Genomic DNA, 25,129 nt, shown 5'->3' on the forward strand with positions numbered 1-25,129 from the left:
GCCCCACACACAGGAGCAGCCGTGGGTGCCTGGGACCTGGCATTTCTGTCCCTAGCATCCCCCTCCTTGGTGTCCCCATGCCCACAGGGCTGTGCCTGAGCAGGACCCATGCAGGGGTCAGGGCTCAGCAGACAGGGTCCCTGTAGGACCAGGCAGGTGGGTGGGGGCTGAGCCCTGCAAAGGGATGACATCCCTCCTGGGACAGGACACCCCCAGCCGGGACCCCTATGCGAGGCAGTGCCTGTGCAGGGCCCCCAGACCCCACACTGTTTGCAGGAGACCTCCCATGAGCAGCATCCCGGGCGGAGGGCAGCTCAGCTGCAGCATCATGGCGGGGCTGTGGGTAGGGGAGTATGGCAGCTGCTGGGGCATGGGCAGGGGGGTGGCAGCACCGGTGGGGAGGGGGTTAACAGGGCCATGGAGAAGCAGAAAGGCTGCAGCTGCGGGGCTGGGCCCAGCTGGCCTACATTAGCTCATCCTCTGGGACTGGGGAGGGATGTGCTCCCCGGCCACACGCCAGCGCGCTCCGCCATGCCGCCTGCCCACGCCCACCGTGGCCCAGGTGGTGGTGGTGGTGGTGGTGGTGGTGGGACTACCGTTCCTCCATTGCTGCCCTACAGTGCCGCTGCTACTTGTTTTGAACGGGGAGGGCTCTCCCCTTGCATCTCAAACCGCCCTTCAGCACCGTTCGCCCCGCCACCGGCTGCAGGCAGCCAGCACCCTGCCCACGAACACCTGCAGGGCCAGTGCCTGCCTGCCTGGGCGCAGGCAGGACAGGCAGCTAGGGGTGGCCTGGCAGCCGCCCCCAGAGCAGACTGCCGTGGCCCGTGCCAGGGTAGACAGCGGTGTCCCACAGCCCTGCCAAGCATCACCCAGCCCTGAGCGCGGGGGCTTGGGCCACGGCCAGGGGATGCACAGCTGAGCTTTGACCCCAGCCCTCCTGCACCAGCCTGGAAGGAGGAGGCCAGGGAGGACCCCGCGGTTGGGCTGTGGCCAGCCGGTGTAGGAGGAAAAGGCTCCTGGGCCAGGAGACCTAAGGAATCTCTGGCTTTTCCTGGCCTGGCTGGCTGCCCGCAGGCAGGTGGGAGGCTGCTGGGCTCAGCCACGTTCCCCATGCACGGCGTGCTGTGGCAGCTCCTTTGCACACTGCCTGCAGTGCCAGAGCCCCTGCACTGTGGCGGGGAGCTTTGGCAGCGGGGCCGGTGGGGCAGTACGGCAGTGCCAGGGGCATGGGCAGAGTGGGCAGGGGTGGGCAGGCAGGGAGAGGCACTGCTGGAGCTGCATCTCCAGCATGGTGGCTGCTGTGAGTGCTGCTGGGGGGTGTGAAGCCTGAGGGCTGCAAGGTCTCCAGAGTCAAATGCACATGGTGTGTACAGGCAGCCCCCCACCCCAGGCAGCTGTCCCTGGGTGGGTGTGCGGGTGCTGGTCCCAGTATGGCAAGGACAGGGTGCTCTGCTGGGTCCTGGCTCTCTGAGTGGGCAAACACGGATCCTGGGTGCCCTGGGATGGGAGCGGGCTGAGCAATCGCTGGAGCCCTCCAGTCCTTGGGGATCTCTGGCTGCAGCCAGGGGGACAGGCAGGGCTCACTGCCCCACCTGCAGCTGGTGATGGAGATCCTGGGTGGATGTGGGACACTGGCTGTGCCAACATCGTGGGCTAATCCCAACTGCCGGTAGCGAGCACATGCTGCTGGCATGCTACCAGCTATGTCGGTCCTGCCATCTGGGCACCGTCAGCATCCATCAGTCCCCTAATGCCCATGCTAGGCTCGCAGGTGAGAGCGTGAGACCCCCACCTCAATATGGAGTGCAGAGCGGTGCGCCAACAGCCTCTGAGGCCACCCAAGGACCCCTGTGCCCTGGGCAGGCCTGGAGGATGGGCAGGCCCAGGCCTCAACCCCATCCCTGGGGAGCAGCAGGGCTTCGCACTCGCTCTGGCATTTCCGCCGGCAGTGGCAGGAATGTGGTGGCCGCGGGAACAATGCCGGCACCTTGCGCCGGTCCCCTCCGTGACAGTGTGAGGAGCAGCTGCCCAGGCACAGCCCTGCTCTCAAGGAGCCGGCAGGAAGCAGATGGAGATGACACCGGCAGCCGTTTCCTGCAGCAGGACGCGCTGGCTTTCTCCACGGTTGCTCCAGTTGCCAAGCCGGTGGGGCCAGAGGGACCTGCACTCCATGGGCATCCCTGCTCAGACCTGCAAAAGCCCTGTCCCACGCGCTGGCAGCAGCGCCTTGCTGCGCCCGCCCTCCCCAGGCCCGCTCCGTGCTGGCTGCACCATCCCCGGTGCGGCGTGTGCCAGGCCACTCTGCCAAAAAGACAACTGGCGTGCAGCCGCACGTTGCCTGCGTGCCAGGAGCCTGCGAGCTGCTGCCCAGGAGCAGGAGCTGAACCAGCAGGAACCTGGGGAATGGGAACCTTTGCTGCCATCCCCCAACTCTGCCCAGCACTCTGCCAGGGGGCGGTGGGAGAGCCTGAGGAAGGAGCTGGCTGCCTTTGGAAGGCTCCAGCCCCTCAGGGAGCCCCGGAGCCCTGGGCAGGGAGGGCGGCGGAGCCAAGCTGCAGCTCTGCGTCATGGGATGCTGTGGCCCGGCAGCAGCCACCCCCAGGCCGCACAGCGCAGAGCTACGTGAGCGATGGCAGGCTCGGTGCGAGCACCCAGTGCAGCCCTGCAAAACCTTGCACAACAGAGTTTTATTTGGAACAAACGGTTTCCCAATAAATTATGTAATTTAAAAATTTTAAAGACAAGAAAAAGAGCCACAAGGTAGGGGTGCCCCCAGCAGCTCAGCCAGTGCACGGGGACCACACAGCCAGACGGACAGCTGTGGGCTGAGCAACGGCACTGGCAGGGGCTCTGGGATCTGCGGCCCTCCCCTCTGGCAGCAGCCTCCCTCAGCCGAGGCCACGCAGTCCCTGGCCCAAGCAGGCAGGACTCTGCTTAGTGTTTCACTGGGACAGGCCTCCCTCTTGCACCCACAAGTTGCCAGGCCCCAGGGTGTCCCCTTCCCAGCTGTCTGTGACCCTGGCACTACAGCACCCACGCATAGCCCCCAGCTGCTCCTCTGGACCTCGAGGTGGATTTCTGGCTCCTTTCCCCCCTCCCCTTCTGCCTCCAGCCTGTACCCTTTGGACAAGGGGGAGGACAGTATCCACCACCACCCCGGTTCCCCAACCCGAGTCCTACCCCTGTGGCTCTGCAAGCAGGGCTGGGAGGGACAGGGGCTGTGTCCTGCTCCATGCCTTGCCCAGGGACAGCCCTGGAGAAGCTCACTGCCTGACCCAGGCCCCTCCAAGCCACCCAAGATCCTGTGTCCCAGAAGGAAGCTGGGGCACAGGGGAAGGGAGAGAGAGGAGAGCAAGGCCAAGGTGGCAGTGGTAGAAGGCTGGGAGTGCTGGGAGAGAGCTGCGTGCCAGACACTGCACCCCGTGAGGGAGGGGAGAGGGCAATACCCTACTGAAGGGAAGAGGCCAAACGTCCAGGTAACTTTCCTGGGTCAGCCACGGTCCCGCTTTCGTAGCACAGTGAGGGGTTGGCCAGGTCTGCTGCATGGCTGAAGGTGCCCAACGCCAGCCCAGGGCAGAGCACGGGGCTCTCACCAGTACAGTCAGCACACACCAGCACGCATACTTTGCACCTGCAGGGACGCAGCCTACGGGCCGAGTGCCAGCCAGCCATGCCATGGCCTTCAAGAGCACTGACAGTCTCCACCCTTCCCCACAGTGACTCCAGGCAGATGGGGGTGCAAAGAAGCATGACTTGGGGAACTGGTGACACTGCCATGGGAACATCAAGCTGCTGGCACAGTGCTTGGGTATCAACAGATCCACCCAGCTCCCAACGAGAAAGCAGGAGGCTCCTGTCAAAGATGGCAGTGCAATGAGTGTGCAGGTCCTCTGCAGCGTAGGGTACAGCGTTGGGAAGGAGAGGGGAACACATCCCTTCCAACTGTAAACACAGCACTTGGAGTAGCTTAGAGCCTTTTACCCTCTGGAGCTGTCAGAGGCCTGGCCTCCGCGCAAGGCTGGCAGCACAGGCCTCCGCTTTGGCACACAGGCAGGAGTCACTCCTCATCCCCGGCAAGCAGGAAGCTATAGAGGAAGTTGATGGCACGCTGGCGGTCCTGCTGAGTCTGCTTTGCCACCAGATTGGGTGGAGGGCGCAGGAGGAGGCTGGAGAACAAGGCGGCTGCAGAGGTACAAAAATTAAGTTACTGGTCAGGAATGGAGGCCTTGAAAGGGACCAGGAAGGCATTACGTTTCAGTGAGCGCAGCAGAGAAATGACACACTTACCGATCATGGCGACGCTGACGTTGTTGTCTTCAGAGTATCTGAGCAGCTCTCGGAGGAATGACATTAGGTACCGAAACACGCTACGATGGCAACGAGGCAGCTGAAAAATCACCTGCAAAGGAAACAGGAAGCTCTCCCAGCTCACATCGCTGCAGCCTGGACACACCGTGGCAGTCTGGACTCCAGATGGGCAGCCTTCCCCCTTCCACTACCTTGAGCCACTGCATCACTACTGGCATGAGCCACAGACCCAGAAAGCAAGCAATGAGCCACCAGCTGTAGCCTATGTAGCCTAGTACTGATGGCACTCACGGGCTTTGGCTCCTGGTAGCACTGCCTCTAGGGTAACTGTGTCACCAGGCAAAAACTACCGCTGCCCTGGGGCTGCTTCCCGCTCATCTCCAGTCAGATCCCAGCTCTCACCCCCATGAACTGCACAGCAGCAGCACAGAGACCAAGACAAGAGGTTTCTGATGCAAGTACTGAAAACGTGCCCCCAAACTTCCTCCTCGGCCCAAGGACATGCTTGGCCTTGCTTGCTGCCCCACCGGCTATTTTTAAGAGCCGCTCATTGCCCTTATGGGAAGCACAGGAACTGCAGCTCTGAGCAAGTGCTTAAGCCCCCAAGACCTGCGGAGGCTCTTCCACTCCCCAGGGCTGCTATTCCCTGTGTGCTCCACCACGACAGCCAGGAGACGATGCAGTGCCAACCTCAGGACAGGAAAGCACTGCCACAGTACCCAGGTCATCCTGCCCACTGCAAAGAACCTCCGAGTGCCTGATCCCAAAGCCTCCTCACCAGCTCACGGGAAAGGAGCAGGACTCAGCAAGCTGCAGGACCAAGGCAGAGCTCACCGCAGGGAGAGCTGCCCTGACCCCGCAGCGAGCGGACAAAGCACAGAGGCAGCGCCGCACCTGTCGGCATAGCCGGCTGTTGTATGACCAGTCAAGGCACCGCTGGTACAGCTCGTAGCAGATCACTGGCTCTGGCAGAGCCTCCAGGAAGATGAGAAGTGCTTCAGCCACGGAGTGGTTACTGCCCGCTGGACCGGTAGGAATCAAGGGACATGCTGAGCAGATGGACCACCTCCCTCTCCAGACTACTACCTACCTCTCCTCCTTCCCAGCTGCCTAGTCTCTGCTTCCTCCTTGCAGGTCTTGGAAGTTCCCTGTTTGCTTAACTGCCCCCTGACATCAAAGCCCTCCTCCTCTTCCTCCATTGTCCCCCATCCATGGAAAATCCTGTCCCATCCACCCTCCACTATGTTTGCCCACGCTCTAACCCAGGGGCCCTCAAACTTTTGAACCAGGGGGCCGGCGCGTGGATGAAGTGGCAGGCAGTCATCTGCGGCTGCTTGGTTTCCCTGCCCCCAACCACTGCTGGGGTGGGGCGGGGGGGGTCTGTAAATACCGGAGGCCGCATTGAGGACCCTGGGAGGCTGTATCCAGCCCACAGGCCATAGTTTGAGGACCCCTGCTCTAGCCCCACAGAAATCCTCAGCTCCATTAGCCCTTTCTCCAGATCATGCCCCCCAGCACTCAGCCTCACCAGCTCTTGTGCTTGGCACAGCCTCGAAGAGGCTTCCAGAGCCCCAGCCCCCTGGCTGCTTTAGCCAACATAGGTTAAGCTTCAAGAGGTTATCTCTGGGGGGACAGAGGGGAGGCAATCCCCCTGTAGGGACCCTGCCACCTTGAGGTCACAGAGCTCTCCCTGCAGAGCTGAGAACCAGCAGGCTCCTGGGAAAGTCAGGCGCAGAAAGGATACGGATTGTCTCAGGGATATTGGTGTCCAGGCAGTCAATAATCTGTTCCAACTCTTCTTGCATGCCCGGAGTCTGGAACAGGTCCTCCTGCCAAAACCAGCACAGGGATGGACAAAGTCATCTTCCTCACAGAGGCTGAGGCACATAGTGACAGTGGGGTGAAAACTGGTACCCCCAGCCCAGTGTCTCAAGCACAGGGGATAACCCCTGCCCTGTAAATACCAAACTGGAGTTGATCTCCAAGTGTGAGTGATGAATTGGGTTACCAAGCCCTCGAGAGCCTCCCGGCATGGCGCAGGCCCTCTCCCTCACCTGGTGGCAGGCATGCTTGAACAAGTGGTCCACCAAGAGCCAGATCTCCTTCGGGATCTGCAGTGGCATCTCACTTGTGTCCTCGCTGTCCAGGGAGCCCATCTGTAGAATGGATTTCTCCTGGTGGCAAAGAGCACAGGGGGTTTCAGGGAAACCTCAGTCCCTCTGGAAGGGCGTTGGTAAAGAAAGCTTGGAGAGGGGAAGGAGCAGGACCCAGGACTCCTCTGGCCCTTACTTGCTTTTACAGCAGCAAGCCATCATTCTGTAGGTCCCAGCTCCACTCCCTTCCGCTGCCCCACAGAACAACCTGCCTGCTCCACCATGACGGTCAAGTTTTCCCACTTACTCGTGCAAAGCAGCTGATGAGCTCAACTGCTTAGAAATCTCCATCACACCAATCTTTAATGGGATTGATGTTTTTTCCTTGATTTTACTCTTATTTTATGATCGCTCGTGACCCTGTTTGCTCCCAAGGAAGAAGCCATGCACAGCTCTCCTGAAGCATATCCAGCAGAAGCACCCAGAAGAGACCAGCATAAACAGGAACAAAACCCGAGGACACCAGCAGAGAGGAGCACCACGAGCCAAGCGCAAAGGACTTTGTTTCAGCTGTCAGCTTACACAACAACTGCGATTGCTGTCCCTCTGCAGCACATAGAATCACTCACAGCTAGCCAGGGCTGGGTTCGGCATCCCGCTGCGCACCCAGACACCTGAGGTTGGCACAAGCCCCGCCAGCACAGGCAATAGCCACGTCTGCCACACAGCACAGCTCTGCCCCACACACCACTAGATTTTACCCAGCCAGCAGATGCTAGGTCACAGCTACACATCTGCCTTACTCATCTCCAAGCACACAGGCAAGATTCGGAAGCAGCATGTTAGCCAAGCCTGTTAAGGCTTTCCTCTAAGAGGGACGAAATAAAAGCTGCAGAAGGGCTCTTCAACAGAAACTCCCCACACCAGGGCATCGCGGCACCAGGGCTGAGCACCAGAGCAGCGCTTCACTCTGCCAGGCTGCCCTTGGCGTAACTTGGAGAGCTGGGGAGACCCCCGAGGCAGGGGAGCCCGACTGCTTAGAGCAGAGGAAGAGGGTCCCGGCTCCTCAGGGCAGAGGAGGAGGATGAGGAGCCGGCGGCTGCGGCGCTGGGCCTTCGGTTTTCCTTGTGCATTGGCCGGGCCCCGAGCGCCCTCTCCTGCCATGTGCCAGGAAGGGAAGGCAAGTCTGCATCCTCTGCGGGAAGGGAGATGCTCTGCAAAAGGATGTTCCCAGAAGGCAAGCACCAAACTCCTCCCTTGTCCTCGGCTAGAGAGCTTTATCTGGTTCAGCATCCGAGTTCAAGCTCCTCTTGGAGAGCGGACATCCATTCCCTCTCCTGTTTCACCCTGCACTGACAGCCTGGAGGGGGACAAGTCACCCAGCCCGGGAAGCCTGAACAGAGTCCGCTCAAACGCGTTAACAGATGTCTGAGCCAAGCGCAGGGAGAGCAGGAAAAATGCTGCCACACACACACACGCACCCCAGCGTCTCCCACTTGCTCTTTCAATGACTTGCTTGGCCCCCAGCGCAGAGCACAAGTGCAAAGGCAAGCAGCAATCCTGCTCAGGCATCAGTGGCTGCATGAGCCGGCAGCCCAAACTCTGCTGCTCAAGGAAGTGGAGAAACGTCTGTCTCCTCTATGAGGCCCTCGCTCAGCCTCCATCAGGACATAACAACATGGAAAGAGCACAAGACTTCAGTTTTCTAATTCAGCCTTCTCCCCACGTATCTGAAGGGGGTGCTATGGTGAATCCCACCTTATGTGCATGGTTAAAGCTAATTCAGATATGTTAAAGGCTGCCAATCTTTTCTGGAAATATCTATCATTGCTGCCAGGATCAGGAGAGTATTTTTTCCCCAAAGCGAATTTGGTAAGCTTTAAGCAGCTCGGTTGGGCTGGCCCCATCTTGGCTACAGGGTCACTTTTGTGCTCCTACATGTTCTCATCCAGCCCACAGCTGTGCTAAGAGGCTTTGCTGGAACAAGCGCTCCCTCTGCACCCACCTCCCCTTCCCTCTTCAGCAGAAAACAAGGGGAAAACTCATTCTTTACACACAAGTCACTAAGAAACAGACTTCCCCAGCAATTGCTTGCATTACCTTTTCTAAGAAGCTGTCTTCTCCCTGAGAGCAGTGGGAAAGAGAGAAGAGGGAAAAGTATCGTTAAGAGAGAGAATGCACTCTCAGATTAGGCAGAAACCTAATTTGCATTACAAGAACCCACTGAATGCTAGGTCCCTCACACATTTTGCTGACATGGCCAAAGTGAAACCTGTGGTGAGAGATTTGCCTGCCAATTAGCAAAAATCCTGCTCACATGATGCACAACCTTGTCAGGATTTCTGCAAACTCCTCAAATGGGCCTTGCAGCACCACTGTTCACTATCCAGCAGGACAGTTAGGCCATAGGCAGAGGTGTCTGCCAGGAAGAATTTTCCCTTCTTGAATCCTTCTGGTCAGAAATAAATATCCCTGTATTATTTCAGCCATCTTCCCTTGTGACCAGGGCAGAGATAAAACATTCACTAGGCTAAATCCGTATTTCTGAGTGTGGCAGCTGTGGAGCTAACAGGCCCCCTAAGCAGCTTTGTGTATAGTCAGGGAAATGAGTGTTTGTGCTCAAAACCCCAGGCTGCTCGTCTGTCTCAACCTAATAGCATTAACACACTGCAAGGAGGAGCATACCAAAGCCCCCTCCAGGCTGCGTGTCCAGTCCCTCAGGCGATCCTGAACCACAGCATCCGTTTTCCAGCGCAGCACAGGCTGGCAGCACTAAGATAGTGCTTAGTGGAGTCCGCAGGAGGAAACAGAAGCAGGTTGCTCAAGCTGAGTTTTGGCGGACTGACCTTTAAAGGGTGGGAGCATTCAAGAACTGAGCTGGAAACATAGCTGCAGCTGCCACTGCGCAGGGCAGGCCTGGGAGGGAGCAGCATCTCAGGCTCCCCTGTGGCTTCTGCAGCGCCTGCTTCCTTTGGAGGCTCACCGAGTTTTAACACAGCCACAACAGACCAGCCTTTTGCAGAGAACAGCTTGCTTCAAACATGAGATGGCGCAGGTTCTTCTTCCAAGGCATAGGGGGAGGGACCACAGTCACAGGTTTGGGATGCCAGATAGCCATGCTGCACAGGAGAGAGGCTCGTTTCATAACTGGGTGAGTCATCTCAACAGTCTCACTACCACCTACCTGACTGCTTGCCTTGCTGTTCACCTCTCTTCCTGTAGCGTTGGGCACAATTAGCTCCATGAGACTAACCTGCTCCTGACAGAGATTCTTCAAGAGGCTTTTTAAAGCCCACAGTAGGATTCCAAGAAAAACCAGGATGAGACACTGATACTGAAATCCCAAAGGTGAGATGCTCAAGTGTCAGCAGCTTCTCCCAGGAGAACTAGGAGAGCCATTTCCAAAGAAGCTCCCACCTACACTTTGCTATCCTGCATCAAATGGCCTCTCAGACCCTTACCGACCTGCATTTTCCAGACCCCACTCTGCTGAACACAGATACAGTCAAGCCAGGCTGAAAAAAATCCTTGATGAAGTGAATGACAAGCCCTAACACTGCATAAGTGCAGGAGGGAAAACGGTTTTTAATACACAAACATACTGCCTTCCTTGCACACAGTCTAAACATCAGCTAAAGCCATGTCACTGGACCAAACACTTCTGGGCTGCAGAGTAGGCACCATGTGCACCACTCTCCCTTGCAGGAAGCACTCAGCTTGTCCTGCCTCCCAAGAACTTCTCAACTCACAGGTATGATCAAAACTAAAAGACCTCAAATAGCTTTATAATCTAAGTGACTGAATTTTGCTTTGGGCCGTTAAACACATTGGATTCCTTGAGTTCTGGTAACATGTTCCCATTGAAGTACTGCTGTCGCACTGACACATGAGACTGTTCCTTTGCTGCAGATACTGGGACAGGGTGCTCTCCTCCAATTGTTTTGCTTCCTGCGCTTCTATACGTTTCGCTGAATAACAGAAGAAGGAAACCCACAGGTAAAGGAAGCAGAAGAAGCCTCAAAGTACACTTAGAAAAGTAAATAATAGCGTGTGTCTGTGAGGGCAGAAGCTAAGAGTCTAGGCACAAGTTCCTATCTATCAAGCAGGAAGTCAGTGCTGAGCACTGAGCAGGAAAACGCAGGTGGAAAAGCCACAAAGACCGACATAATGCTCCAGACCAAGTTTGACACACTTCTAGAACGAGGCTGACTTTCAGTCGAATCCTTAAAAGTACGAGGAGCCAGAGGCCTGGATTAGCTGCTTGAATTGAAGAGGCAAACATGTATCTTGCCACCTGGATTCTGCTTAGCCTGATCTTATGATTACAAAATCAAATTTCTGGTATAAAAGCGGCCTTTCTGAATGTTGGGCCTGTGAGAAAAGTAGACAAAACAAAAGGTGGGAACTGGAAGAGGCAGCAAGAGGCGTGGTGCAACTGCTAAAGGGAAGACAAAGAAGTGGAAGCAGATGGGAGTGGAATCTGTCAAATCTACAGATGTGAAAAAACAGCAGCTCACTGGACAAAAAAAAAAAAAAAAAAAAGCATGTTAGGATGAGACTGCAAGATATGAGAAGAGAGGAAAGGTATCACATGTCAGAGAGACTAAAAGAACTAGGCTAATCTTTCAAGTGAACAAAAAAAGAAATGGCTTTTCTAGCTAAACCAGAACAGGTAAATAGACTAAACCTCCAGAACCTCACTGAAGCAAGGCCAGAAGAAATTGCTCACTGCGTCAGTGTGAGAGGAACTGGCTAGAGAGGCTGCAAGACTGGCCATTTGCTGAGCTGCACTCATCAGTACACCTAACAGCATTGAAGTTCTTTCTTCGGTCCTCCTGCTTCTGCTTGTTCCTTCCCTGGAGAAGCACAAATGCCTCAAGTATCCAGAAGGAAAAAGATCCTGGTGTCCTTGTCACTGCAGAAGCTTAGGCACCTCGAGGAAAGCATTTCAATCATTCCTCTTGTGACACACCAGTGCCACCCAGCTGAGCCTGCCAGCACCAGCACAAGAGTAACAAAACACAAGGTGCTGGGATCACCTTTTTGTCCCACCAAACAATATTTAGAACCTGCTCAGAAACAGAGGATAAAGTACAGGCTGTCAAAAGCCATTGGTTGTGGTGGAAGGAAAAAATAAGAGCACCTCAAGCTCTGGAAAAAGTCAATCAGCTCAAAGCCAGCACAGATGACCCAAGCTGAAGGCTTGCTTTTACTGCTGCTTTTAAGAGTAAACAGAAGGGAATACGGTCTCTCCCTGTTAAGAGAGCTGCTCCAGAACGCTGTCACTCACCAGGTCAATGAGTTTGGTGACTGGAACTTCTCGGATCGGTCGCCTCATTCGGCATAAGGCCTCCAGAGAGGTGCCAAAGCAGCTGGGCAGGTAGGTCCCACTGATGGTAAGGAAATAGTCCTTCCCTCGGTCCAAGTGAAGCACAAGAATATCCTCGATTTTATCCTCACCAGAGTTCAGAAGGGTTACTGAGTCCTTACTGACATACACATCCAGGGAGATGTCTGTGCTCTCATCTGCAACAAACAGGAGCTCTCAAGAACACACAGACACTCTCCAACAGGTATGACAAGGACAAACATACAGTGGCAGGGACAAAGGCCACAAAACTGAGAAGACAGACAAGCATGATGGTGAGAAAGGCGAGACACAGGAAAGGCTGAGTGGAGATGGGGTAGAAACTACCGCTGTAGAAACTATGGTAAAACTCACCTGGCTCCAAGTAACCTTCACAAGGCTCGGCCCGAAGCCATGGCTTACAGTAGTGGCTATCGTTGAGCTTTGGGATGAAGGAGAAGTGACAGGTGACCTGCCCATTATTGGTAATCTGGAACTTCTGCTTCTGCAGCTGACGGAACTTCACATTCTCAAACTCAAACTGCAGAGCAAAGAGAAAACACAAATCATGTTAGTGGCCAAGATGGGGGACACAGCTAGTACTCGGACTCTGCAGTGCCCATGACTGAGAAGTGCCCACAGAACGCAGAACGCCTAACACAAGACCTGCCAAGAAGCCAAGACAAGATGTCCCTTCTAATCCAATTCCTGATCATAAGATAATGGATACAGTTCAATTTCCTATAATCCAGTTTACTGAACCAAAGTCTTTAAAAGTAGTTCTAGCACTTCTAATGCTGCTGGGCTTGGGAAGCGCACAGCAATTCAGGTTTCATCCTCACTTCTCTCCTGCTTAGCTCCAGCGAAGGAAGAAAGTCATTCTCCATTCTGTCCATTATACGAACGATGTCTTCAAACAACTTTCGATACCTCTGCTCATCCACAACCTTTACCTGTGGAAGGTAAGAAAACAGTCAGCAAAGTTTCTGACCAGCTTCACAGGAACTCTGTTGATCATGAGTAAACCGCGGAAGTTAAATATTTCTCCAAGCACTTGCTATGTGCAGCTGAAAGGCAAAGAGAATCTGCTCCAAGCTGCATATGCAACTTTATGCATGTTTTACCCCTACAAATGTTAGACAAAAAGGGTCTTTCTGGCCACTGATCGCACACAACGGGGAGATTACTGGGTGTGATTTCTGTGGAACAGCATTGGCATCTCGCAGCATTATTCATGATTCGTTGGAGCAGGAGGAGAAAGGCTCTCCTTTAAGGAGACTTGAGCTACCTAGGGAGCAGGAGGTAGCAAAAATGGACATGGACTGTCTCTATACAGTAAGCTAGGAAACTAAAATCTGCTGACAGCCATTCACCACCAAAGAAGTTCAGATGTGAACCCATGTCTTGCTCTCTTAACACATCAGAAGCAACGCTGCAACAGCAAGCACAATTATTTACAGGTTTCTGCTGAGTGAAGAGAAAACAGTAGCTCATCTGTTCTAGTACTAGACATTGTGGGTTATACCCTGAAAAGCTAAGCAGCAGCATTAAGGTGGTCAATGGGAATGCCCTTCTATTTACTACATGACCGCACCTGCTTGGGTAAACTCCAGCAATCGAGCAAACGAGTGAGCATTACTGTCCCGGTGCTACACAGCTAAGGTGCTGTGTAGTTGTTGTACAGTTGTTGCTGTAAAGACCACAGCTGCCAAGTTGTTTGCTGAGCAGAGGCTGGCACCGCTGCCAAACAGCAGCACACCTACACAGTGGAGACATTTTTATTTCCTCTGCCCTCTTGCAGCAGCACTAGCAGGAGTGCCTTGACTATATAATCCATCTCCCGAAGGAATGCATGACAATATTGTGATCTTACTCTAGCATATAAAAAAAGTTACCCCGATGCGGAAAAGTGCGCTGACTGGCTTGTGGTCACTAGTCTTCAGGTCCATATGACTGCAATACCGGAGCTGATTTATGTTCCCTCCTCTCCAAAGGATTCGATCACACCATGCTGGCACACGACACTTTCCACTACAAAGAAAAACAAGTTACCAGGGAGATCCAACAATCCCAGTAAAACATCCAAGCTGTTCCTCTTCCTGGCCAGGCAGCTCCCTCCACCCCCACCACTGGTGACTGCATCAGCAGTGATGGGATGAATTCCTATCACTTCCCTCAACTTGAATACTACGTCATTTCTTCTGCTCTCTTTGCCTTGTCCTATACAGTAGCTAAAATTCCCATCTTTTCCAGCATCAGGAAACAAAATAACCTCAAACAAGACTCGTTGCACAGCTGAAAGCCATGTGTACTGGGACCCAAGCTGCACCAGTTTCTTTTGCTGCGAGATCTTTCTGCCCACTACTATCTGATCCATCGCTTACTGTTTCCACTACAGAAAGTCTACTCAGCTATTACTATTATGTTATGAAGTCTGAACCCTGGGTTATCCTTCTCCAGATTAACGACTGTGCTGATTCATGACCACAGAGACAGTAAAATCCAACTGCTATGTGGTTTCAAACGCCTTCTTGGGAGTTTCTCCGTTTAGAGCAAGCTTCTGCAGCAGATGCATAAAAGTCTGTGGGAGGCACCAAGCAGAGATCAGCAAGCAGGAACCACTGCTGCTATCGCAGCGTAGCCACCCCTGTGGGTGTGCATGTCAGGGGACAGGATGACTCAGAGGGAGCATTTCCTTATCTCTCCAATTCTTTTTATACTGTTTGTCTGTCCCTGGTAGCAGAAAAAACCCTCTGGTGCAGGACCACTTGCGAGTTCAGGCTTTACCCACCTTCATCTATTGAAATCAGCAGCAACCAAAGTTTAAGGCATGTGCCTGGTCAACATATAGAGAGTCTGCTTATTTCAGAAAACAGGGAAAACAAAGGAGTACAAACTTGTCTGTGCACTCCAGCCATCACCATAACAGAGGTATTTCCAGCTCTAGGAAGCAGGAAATCAAGTTCTGTAAGAAAATTCTTTTTTATGTCACAGGTAAACATGTCCATTGGCAGCTGATTTACCTGGAGTCCCAGCGATCTGTTTTAGAGTCATATTTATAAGTGGGGATGAATTTAATCTCTCCCTCGGTGAAATCTGCAAATGCTTTCTTCTGAGTGCGCTGAATATTCAGCTAAACCAGAAAAAGAACACTTAAAAAAAAAAAACCCCAACCAAACAATACAAACCACCCCAAACCCCCTCACACACGGAGTGTCAGAGAGCAGATCTGCAGGCAGAGGAATTGCAACTTGTGGCCATGGGATTCACCAGGCATCCCCCAGATTGCCTCTCAGACCTTATAGCTTTAACAAAAGTAAAAATTCAACACATCAGTGCAACGTTTTCTAAACAGACTGAATACAAATTGACACAGCACTGCTTACCAGACCACACAGACAGCATAAAACAATAGTTAAGGGAAATATTAATTGCTCCGCTTGTGCCAAATGCCTTCATTAGTTTTCAGGCTTAAGTATCACCATCATTAATATTTCACTGCCAATCATTTTAGCAAAGGCCTCCAGGAGTGCTGCTCTGCTGACAACATGATACTACTTTCTTTTTCTCATTTCCTCTTCTGAAGAATTTCCTAATTGTTTTCCTCACAAAAATCTAAGCTATAGTTTTTCCTGCATGAAGCTTCACAGTACAACAGAAATGAGCTACAGAACAGAATCAATCAGATTTACTGTTAAATTGTGTGTCAGAGATGATATTATGCTATTTCTGTTCATATTTCACAGGTACAATCCTTCATCTTAAAGGCACATCTGGTGCTGTCTCAGTTTTCAGTGTGTTGCAAAGAAATGCTGAGCGGGGAAGACTAGAGCACAGAATTTAGGTCAAACTGGCTGAGCAGAGAGCCTTGGCTACGAGTGCTGGTCTTGTCAATACCTCTTCCAGAACACTGATTACCGCAGCTTTTGTTGGTGTTACAAATTCCTATATTCTAGCTTGTAGTTTGTATGTAAGAAAGAACTCTGCCAACGAGATGCAAAGACACCTCTATAGTAATTGCCAGGGTCACCCAGTTAACCCCGGTATAACGTACAATCTGTTTTTGTTTAGGGGGCTGATGTCACCAGGACACCCAGAGCTGTCTAGGGTCTAGCATCTATGTCTACAGACACTTATCGCTGAGTGTCTGCCAGCTCCTCCCAAGCACAGGCACATCTTAAACCAAGATGACCTCACAAGTACAAAGCAAATGTCAGGAGAGTTCACTGACCTGGTCGTATGTCAGCAATTTCTGAAGCTCATTCTTACTGATAAGACTTTTCACTTCACTGGCATCAAGGAGACAAAGCCTGTAGTTCAGGTCTCCTAGCCAGATGACAACACTGAAAACAAAGACAAATGCGGAAAAGGAGAGCCAGTAGTTAGTATTGCAGGCGACACAGGGAAGAAGGGGCATAGGAGGATGGATGGTTGGTCGCTGTTGATTAAGGCTGAGACACATGGAAGACAAAAGGAAACATGAAAGATGGAGTGTGATAGCAGAAACTCCTAGTGGCAGCAGTAACTACAGCACTAAGTCCATCTCCTTTGGAATCCTGTGTGGGGTTGAAGACTTAGTTTAACGGGAGACATGTGAGTTTGGCTCAGTCTGAAAAAAGCCTGAGAATACCACCAACTCTATAATGAAGTGAAACCAGTGGATCTCACCAAGCTCCATAACCTTTCAAGCTACACAAAATCCATTTAGTATTCAGGCTCTTCTTGCATACACAGGAGAGGGCAGTGGCAGAGCCTGTTAAGCAGAGCCTGCTTGTTGGCCAGTTAGGCAGGCTGACGTGCATTTATCTGCATGCTCAGACCTCATGTGATACCATGGTTTTACCAGTTTGTTTTCCACTGCTTTTCTTTCAATCAGATCAGGCTACTACCATATTATCTACCCAGCAAAGACTGACTGATGCAGAACTGGCAAAAGTAGAGTTAGGTTCCTGTTGAGTTTATGACCTCCAGAATGTTAGTTACTGTCCTATCTCACTCATCAGCACCTGCTCTTAGTCTGTTACTCTCTGGGTTTTCAAACAGACCTACAGCCTTCTTATTACCAGCAGCTAAAGAAACACTTGTGGTATTCACTCATTACTCTATAAAGGTTTCATTTAAAGATTAAGATCTAACCCCCTCTTCTAGTATAAAAGCTCTTCCTGTTTATAGTCAAACCTCAAAATTTCCATTAGTGGATTATCAAGGATAATCTAATATTTGAAGTTTTTTCTGTTCCAATCCGCTCTGCATTCCATTTTCAGTTTTTAAATGGGTTAAATATTAACTACAAAAGCATTAATCATTTGTATCTGTTTAAGAAAACAATTCATATGGTTGGTTGTACATGTTTGATTTGGATTATTCAGCACCACTGTCACCTCATTAAAAAAAAATAAATAAAAGTATTGCCTGTATATCATCCAATGAATTAAAAAAGAAAATGAAACAGCAATTGCAAGCACTTGCTATTCAAAAAAGCCTAAACAGCATAGCCTCTGCTCACCTACTATCCCTTCTCTTCTCCTACTCATACTCCTGTTTCCCCATCACAACCACACCCCACCCCCCTCAGTTTCTTCAAGCCCTGTAACATTCAGCCATCGACTCAGGAATGGTGCCCGCTGAAATGGAAGTATTAAACACAACATGCAAGGAAAGGGCCATTACAGACAAATTGCACAAGTCACTGCAGTGAGGTGACCACGTAGTTTGAATGCAGGAGCTCTAGCACACCAAAGGCCTTGGCACTTTCAGTTATATTTTTAAGCCAGAAAACTTATCTGCATGAAATCTCCCATTGCTGTGATTCTGACTCACTTTGGATTATTCACTACCACTTCAAAAGGGAAAACATCAAAATAAACTTACTCATGTTTCATGATGTTGAGCTGAGGTAGACTATCATCAGGGGTTACAAAACCCATCCGAGCACAGATATCCTTATAATCCTGATTTCGCCGCTCAAAGTCCTCCACATGAGCAGCGAGGTGGGAATTGACAATGCAGAAGGTTGTGTTGTGGAACACGAACCTCACTGCCACACCACCCTTGTTGCCCTGGGGAGAGCAGGTATTGGTAGTCGTTAGTGAAGGCAGCAGGCGAGGCACCCAGGAAAAGACAGGGACAGCAGACAGGTAAATAAAACCAGACTCTGCTGCTCCTTGCATGGATACATGGAAGCAACAAATTGGCCTTGGTAACTCACCATCTTTCCCATGATTCCTGTGCCCACAGACTCCGTCATGATATCTCTAATATTGCCTAGCTGATCCTTCTTAGCAAATATGAGCAACATCATCCCAACTAGACGGACCATTTGCACCTGCAAAAATAAAAGGGATCCCGATGTCTCAGAAAGGCAATGGAAATAGTTTTGATTTGCCTGCCCCACCTGATGTTCTGCTTCTCTGGCTCTCCCTGTCCCTCATTTTATTTTGTACTCAACCCCTGCTTGCAACATTACCCAAAGGACCTCCTGTCCAAAAGCAAGGTTCTAGAGCAGGGGTCCTCAAACTATGGCCCGCGGGCCGGATACGGCCCCCCAGGTTCCTCAGTCCAGTCCCTGGTATTTACAGACCCCCCCCACCGGGGGTTGGGGGCAGGGAAACCAAGCAGCCGCAGATGACTGCCTGCCACTTCATCTGCGCGCCGGCCCCCTGGTTCAAAAGTTTGAGGACCCCTGGGTTAGAGGACAATCTGTCATCCACCAACAGCCAGCAGCTGTTCTGAGCTCACAACATTTCCCACTCTGGTGCTTTCCTACAAACAGGGCTGTCTTGCAAGGCAAGGGAAACTTAATAAACATGTAGCAGATCTGTTTGTGATGTCTCAGCCTTTCACACCAAGTTGTGCTCTATCAGCAAAACAACCAGAGGAAGATACCGAGTGCTCTAGTTGGGCATGTCACAGAGAGGCGCTGGCTACAGCTGTCGCTGAGGGCTGCAGGTCCAGCTGGGAGTTGATGCTCACCTTTGCTTACTCTGAACTACAGCGGAGCCTGTGACACACACGAAAGGGGAATATACAGAAAAGGTCTTCTTTCCTGAGGCAAACGTGCCTGACACACAGGGTATCAAAAAGCAGCCATCTCCGAGCTATAAAGGTTTCCTTTCCAGAAACACTTGTTTTCTAATGCAAAGCCCCTTTCTGGAGCTAAGAAGTTCTCCTCTGCTGCAGAGCTCAGCCCACAGGTGTTAACACAGTGCTGATGTGCACTGTCCCAGCAGCGATCTTGGGTCTGCCGCTGATTCTTTTACACATGCTAAGCCAGTGCACCTCCCAGTTCATGATCTCCCTGCACCTTCAGAACAGTGGGGTCACAACTTTGAAAGCCAGCGACAAGGCCTCATCTTCTTGAGCGCAGTCTACACGCTCACTTTAGAGGCATAAAAACGTTAAGATGTGTTGGGATTCAGTCTGTGTAGTGAGGGAAGAAGCTGAAATCAGAGAATTCAACTGGAAGAGCCCAAGCGCTCAGTCTGCTCTGCAAGAGTGGAATTTGTACGCAACCACAAGTTTTATCTACATTTCAGTCACTTCCACCCGCCTGCGGCCATATCCTGTTCTCTCCCTTTCACAAGGGTGGGAGAAATTCACATGAAACTCAAGTAAAGCACAGGGACAGGCCTCTCAACAGTTCAGGTCATGACCCCTGGCTCCCTCTTGATGCCTCTCAGTTCAGCAAGGTGCTGTTTTCCTGCTGTGATTACCTGTAACACATGCCACTGAGCTGAACTCAATGCAGGTAGGACAGGGGTGTGACAGGGGTGAGCGCATGGGCTAAGGAGGAAGGAGAAACCAGTTAATGTATTTAGGGCTGGTATCTACAGCTGAAAGGTTTGCTACGGCAGAGATCAACAACAGCTCACTCTACACCAGCCAGAATAAAGTCCTCCTGCCACAACTGAAGCAATTCTGTCTCAAGGTAGCAGCTTCTGTTAGATTTCACTTCATAAATCATCCCATCCCTTCAAGGAAGAGCTATTAATTTACCTGTTCAAGACACACCTTGCTTCTATAATACAAGGGTGAGAGGTAACACAGAAAAAGAATTTGAACCCACTGTTATGATTCTATTGAGCATACTACTTCCCTGACACCTACCTTGTGTATTTTGTAAAGTCATTTTGATGCCCATCTTTCTAAATTTCTACTTCAAAGTACAATATCCTCCTATAACTGCGGGGCAGAAATAGGCTCTCCACATTTAAAACTGTCATACTTGGCACAGGCATGGGTACACACATGCCAAGTATACATCCCTGGTTTCTCTAATCATCACCCTTTGGGTCAGGTGAGGAAAGTGGAAGCCTCTTCTTTTCCTCCCAAACTTTCAAAGTTTTCTCTTTTCCTCCCAATCATGCCAACTGTATGACAAGACCCCACAACACTGAACAGAACTCACTTTCTTATACTTAGCCTGAGGGTGCAGGGACTTCTCCACAGCCGCCAGCCATTCTTGCTCCTTTGCAGAATCAAAGTAAAAAAAAGCCTCCGTGCTGAGGTCCAGCTCCTGGAACCTAAAAAGCCAAGCCAACTTAGCACATCCCGCCTCTCCTACAGACCATCTTCTTTCTACAGGAAGGTCCAATATGAAACCTCTAGCAACGGCTCTTCTTGGAAGAGAAGCTCCTTATTCCCACTTGCTAAATAAAGCAGTAGAACTTCATCACAGTGCCTCTGACACCCTACTGCAATACACTCCAGCAACCATCTCTCTGAGAAGTAATACTTTAGGTGGAGGATAACCAGAGAGCTCTGCAGATGCCTGAAGGAAAATCTATTTTGTTATGTCATACCAGCCTTATTTAACTCTGCCCCATCCAAATGGCTCCTTCCCCTCAGACAGCTTTTCTGAGACATAGCTCAGCTTTGTGGAACCTCTGAGAATGTGATAGGAACTTAAAACAAATACAGCCCACCAGCATCCAACAAGAAATCCAGCACCTTAACTAAAATATGAGGTCCTTGCTACTAACCCAATGCAATAGAAGTCTGGAGGCTCTGTGTCACACACCAGCCAGGGTTCCAAGCTGCTGTCTGGAGACTGCCCATTCACATTCCACGTTCCCACAAAAAATCTACAACACAAAAGCAGTTGAATTGTTAGAAAACACAGTAAGAACTGCATCAGCCCAATCTCTCCAGCACATGCAGAGCAACACGCAGGTTGGGAGCCAGCACAACATACAAGCTGTCCGTGTGCAGGGCCATGCCAGCTATGGGGTCACTGAAACTTCTAGGCTTGGCTCATTTTCAGTGACAAGCATCTCAAGGATTTTGCAGAATGTTACAAAACTAAATACATTTCACCACTGGGGCCAGCAAACATGTGGCTCTTTTAACATCAAGTCATGTGGGGCAATGCTAAGACATGGCTGCCTTTATCCTCTTTCTGTCCAATTGCTTCAGTCTTACTTGAGGGTCAAGAGATCTGACACACACAGGGGAAACGATGCAAAAGGAGAAGCTACACCGCAGGCACTTACTGACTTCCAGTCTGCACTGGTCCTTAGCTACCCAAGCTGGCTGCACATCAGCAGCTCTCAGATTTCAAATGTGGGCTAGATACGAGTTCACAGAAGAGATTAAACAGCTTTGTCTCTGTGCACACTGTTCCTCAGTCACAGCTCTAACCTGAAGTTGTGAAGGTTGACGTATGCCTTCTCTCTCTTGGCAAGCACGTGTTTGATGAGGCCTTCTCTTTGTCCCGACTGGGTGCTGGGCAAAAACATTTTGCGCATAGTGTTGGTCACTTTTGGCTGGTCTTTTGATGTACCTTCTCTCTCTCGGTGAAATCTAGGAAGGAAGCAAAAGCAGCATTAAAACGGTTCTGCTGTCTAGGAAGAGAAGGAAAAGGGAACAGAACCACCATGTTACTTACTGCCTACTTGGAGGCACAGGAGGAGGTGGGGGTTCCCGGCGAGATCCCGTTTGGTGGTTTTGCATGTTTCTCTTCTCTTCTAGGCTTAAGGTGTTGAAGTCATCGTCAAAGCCCAGAGCTCCTATAATGACAAAAACAAGCACAGTCCCTGAGAAACAATTAAAACAGCACAGATCAAGAAGGAAAAAATATAACTCCACAGAAAGCGAAAAAGCAAACGACAATAGCAATATATCAACTCTGATGACTCAGGGAATGAGAGAAAGGGGTACCAACGACAAGTCAAGGCAGAAGGGAGCTTAACATGCACAAACCAAGGCACTAGGCAGAAGACAGCACTCAAGAAGGAACAAATGGTCCAGGGCAGCAGATCCAAGGACAAAGATGTTTTATTTTATGCAACGTGATGTGAAGTGAGCAAACGGGGCAAAGGCCAGACTGCCAAGCGCAGGGTGAGACAGAGCTCCCTACCCCTGAGTGCCCCATTGCCATACAGGCCACCAGCACACAAAGGTGACAATCAGGTCAGTACCTGAAGAAGAGGCCTGCAATAGACCTGGGAGGTTCTTCTCTACCTGATGCCAGCTGGTTGAGTCCTTAGGTTCAGAAAGAGAAGCTTTCAGGTGGGCTGGGGGAAAAAAAAAAAGTTGGCCCTGTCAGAAACTGCTGGCAGTCAGAGGATTGGCCCTGTCAGAAACTGCTGGCAGTCAGAGGATTTCATGAACACAACTATAACTCTGCTTACCTTCCTGTATGCTGTGCACTTCTGAAAGGAATCCTAAGCAATGCTCCTCATCAGGGATTTCAAAGAGCCGCTCTGCTGTCTCATCACCTTGTATCCGGACCTTACAGCCTGCTTCAGGCACAAACACAGACTCACAGAGTCAGCCAAGGCTGGTTTGCAGATATTATGCCCCGAGAGTGACCAGGCTTTCACGGTATCCCTTTTGCTCATCAATGAAAGCCAACTTCCAGCTATTGTTTCCAGTGGAAATTGGCACCTAAGCTAGTTTCCCTATGCTTCTGAGATATGCCCCCCTGCCTGAGGTACCATCAGTCATGTTTTCCTGATTTTAGGAATACTTCTCCCTGCTGCAATCTCGCAGTTTAACCAATTGCCAACACTTCAATCTGGGCATTTAAGACCATGTCTATCATGACCACTGACTCTCTGAAAGAGCCAGACAACATTAGAGGAAACACAATCCCTGCTTGACTAAAAGACAAACACAAAGTATGGAGTTTATGAAGATAAAATAAGCATGTGTCAGTGCCCAATGGGCAGCCTGCTTCCTGAAAGGAGCTTTAGCCATGCAACTGCAGTTACAAAACTTACTGTTTGTAGCTATATCAATCAGCAGAGTTTCTTCCGCCTCTGGAAAAAAAGAGAAAAACGGATCAAGAGAGTTCACACTGAATGTTGCAGTAATTGAGTACTAAGAAAAGCGTGCTGCCTGCTACTAACCACAAGAGAGTCCTAACAAAAGAACAAATGGCTTTAATTTACATCTGTACTATTAATAATGGCTCTGGCAGAAAGAACAGTCATATCTGGACAGCTTGGATGGCCATTTCCCACAGTCAAAGTGTCACAGGGAAACTCCCAACATTTGGAGTTCTCACACACCTGGATGGTATGTTCCATGTTAGTGTAGCTACTTTAGGAAAGGCCAACCTGAAAACGAACTGCAGAGCTTGTCTACACAGCAAAAACAATGAGCAGAACCACACTTCATTACGTAGAAGGCTATAAGCTAATCCAGGAAAAAGTGCTTTTATTCCTGAACAAGCATTTGCCCCAGGGACATACATTGCTATTTAAATTCTTCTAAGACAAGGCCTGAAACTCGTTCCCATTCCACAGGTAGCTGTTCGGACCTGACAGTTTGCCAGACTTTACAGAAGTTTTGATCTAAACATGCAGGAATCAGACTAAAGCTCCCAGCGCTGCCGTGATGGAGAAGACAGACATCAGCAGACACATGCTGAAGACGCTGGCTCTGCAGGATGCCAAGCCCACCACTCATCTGAACCAGTCAAGTTCTTCACAACTGTATGCTGACAGGGAAAGATTACCCACTCAGATGAGGAAGAAGCAGGTTTCCATAAACTGTGAGTTTTAGTTTCATGGGGAAGCATTCAATCTATATGGGTGCTCAGGAGGCAGGTTAAGAAACACCACTAGTTTCAGCATTTGCCAGTAAACAGCAGTGGATTCCTGCCACCACAAGAGAGCCCACTCTAGGAGAGCTGGTACCTTGTATGCATTTAAAGCGGCTGTTGATGGGAATATAATCCGAAACAGAGTTTTCTTTCTCCTGTGAATGGATAACTACCCTGGAGATAGAAAAAAGACTTGTAAAAAACCACAGAAGTAATTCCCTCCTCGTATACCGACAAACATTGACATAGTCACCAGAGCTGTATTTACAAAGAAACGCAGTGTTTGATTCTTACTGCTGCACTGCTGGGACAGGAGAAGAGGAAGGGAAAAACCAGCTTGGAGCCACACCGGGTGTGGGTGCGTGCGGTGAGAAAGGCCACAGGCCAGTCGGCATTAGGGCAGCAGAAGCTCTGGCTCCTCGGGGAGACCCTGAGGAGCCGGGAAGGGCGCGGGCAGCGCGGCTGGAAGGCGAGCCCCTCATCGCCCTGCCTGCTGCCGCGGGGACCCGGGGAAGACCTGGCCGCCGCCCCCCGCAGCTGCGGGGTCCCCCGAGGCCGTGGCAGCGGCGGTGACCAGCTCGGTGCCGGCTGGGCGACGCGGGGTGCGGCGGGGGCGGCGAGACTGACAGGAGCCGTCCCCGGACGAGGAGCCGGCAGCGGCAGCCCTGACTCACCGGCACAAGCGGCCGGCCCAGCCGGGGGAGCGGCGCCGCCGCCCGCGGACACCCGGAGCCGAGCCGGGCCCTCGCGTCCCGCTACCGGGCCGAGCGGGCCAGGCCCAGGCTGCGCCGGCGGCAGCACCCCGACGCCCCACTATGGGCCCCGCCGCGGCCCGGCACTCACCCGTAGCGGCCGCTCCGCCGGCCCAGGCTGAGCACGCACGGCTCCCGCCGCCCAGCCCGCACCTCCGTGCCGGCAACGCTCTGCACCGCAGCTAAGGAAACCGCCGCCGACTGCCCGCCTCCCCGCCACCCGCCCAGCCCCCCCCGGCTCCCCCCGGCTCCGGGCAGAGTCCCGGCGGATACAAGGAGGCCCCAGGCCGCGGCGGGCGGCTCCATGGCGGCGCCTCGGTCTCCCGGCGACTTCGCGCTGCTCACCGGCGTGGCGCAGAGCGGCGCCCGCCCACCGGCCACACCGCCCCCTGCCGGCGGGCGGACTGCCCCACCCGCGCCTGCCGCGGAGCGGGGCGTGCCGAGGGGCGCCCCCGGGGGGGCACCCTCGCGCGGACGAGCGGGACTGCGAGCCCGGCTGAGCCCGACAGGCTGCGGGCAGGCTCCCCACGGGCTGCCGCGGTCCCCCGTGTGCCCCCCCCGGCTCCCACGGGACGCG

General features: G+C 51.9%; 1 protein-coding gene across 5 annotated transcripts; it reads right to left on the bottom strand.

The window, feature by feature from the left end:
- Window positions 1-2,707: 2,707 nt before the first annotated feature.
- OCRL (OCRL inositol polyphosphate-5-phosphatase) lies at window positions 2,708-24,990 on the bottom strand. 5 transcript variants are annotated; one of them, XR_008735258.1, is made up of 24 exons: window positions 24,644-24,873; window positions 23,895-23,974; window positions 22,974-23,012; window positions 22,383-22,493; window positions 22,170-22,265; window positions 21,638-21,758; window positions 21,391-21,552; window positions 20,733-20,834; window positions 20,159-20,273; window positions 17,960-18,076; window positions 17,623-17,810; window positions 15,983-16,094; window positions 14,775-14,884; window positions 13,647-13,782; window positions 12,594-12,704; window positions 12,127-12,292; window positions 11,695-11,930; window positions 8,505-8,528; window positions 6,366-6,485; window positions 6,056-6,140; window positions 5,206-5,333; window positions 4,291-4,402; window positions 3,985-4,185; window positions 2,708-3,856 (listed from the first exon to the last, which is right to left on the bottom strand). XR_008735258.1 is itself a non-coding variant. In XM_055727595.1 (24 exons), the coding sequence occupies exons 1-24, from the start codon at window positions 24,856-24,858 to the stop codon at window positions 4,061-4,063; spliced, it is 2,706 nt and encodes a 901-aa protein (XP_055583570.1). In that variant the 5' UTR covers window positions 24,859-24,990; the 3' UTR covers window positions 2,708-4,060. The 5 variants fall into 5 exon arrangements, 4 of the variants coding, with proteins under 4 accessions (XP_055583570.1, XP_055583569.1, XP_055583571.1 ...); XM_055727595.1 differs by having other exon boundaries at window positions 2,708-4,185; window positions 22,383-22,490; window positions 24,644-24,723; window positions 24,826-24,990; XM_055727594.1 differs by having other exon boundaries at window positions 2,708-4,185; window positions 24,644-24,723; window positions 24,826-24,985.
- Between the last annotated feature and the right edge of the window lie 139 nt (window positions 24,991-25,129).

This window comes from Falco cherrug, chromosome 15 (assembly GCF_023634085.1).
Source record: "Falco cherrug isolate bFalChe1 chromosome 15, bFalChe1.pri, whole genome shotgun sequence".
NCBI lineage: Eukaryota > Metazoa > Chordata > Aves > Falconiformes > Falconidae > Falco > Falco cherrug.

Bases quoted from the DNA above. Each gene is read 5' to 3' on its own strand.
- OCRL (XM_055727593.1), bottom strand. From the start codon at position 24,858: ATGGAGCCGCCCGCCGCGGCCTGGGGCCTCCTTGTATCCGCCGGGACT. The intron at 21,553-21,637 runs GTAAGTAACATG...CTTCCTTCCTAG, and splicing joins CCTGTGCCTCCAAGTAGGCA to ATTTCACCGAGAGAGAGAAG. The intron at 6,141-6,365 runs GTGAGGGAGAGG...TGGTTTTGGCAG, and splicing joins TCAAGCATGCCTGCCACCAG to GAGGACCTGTTCCAGACTCC.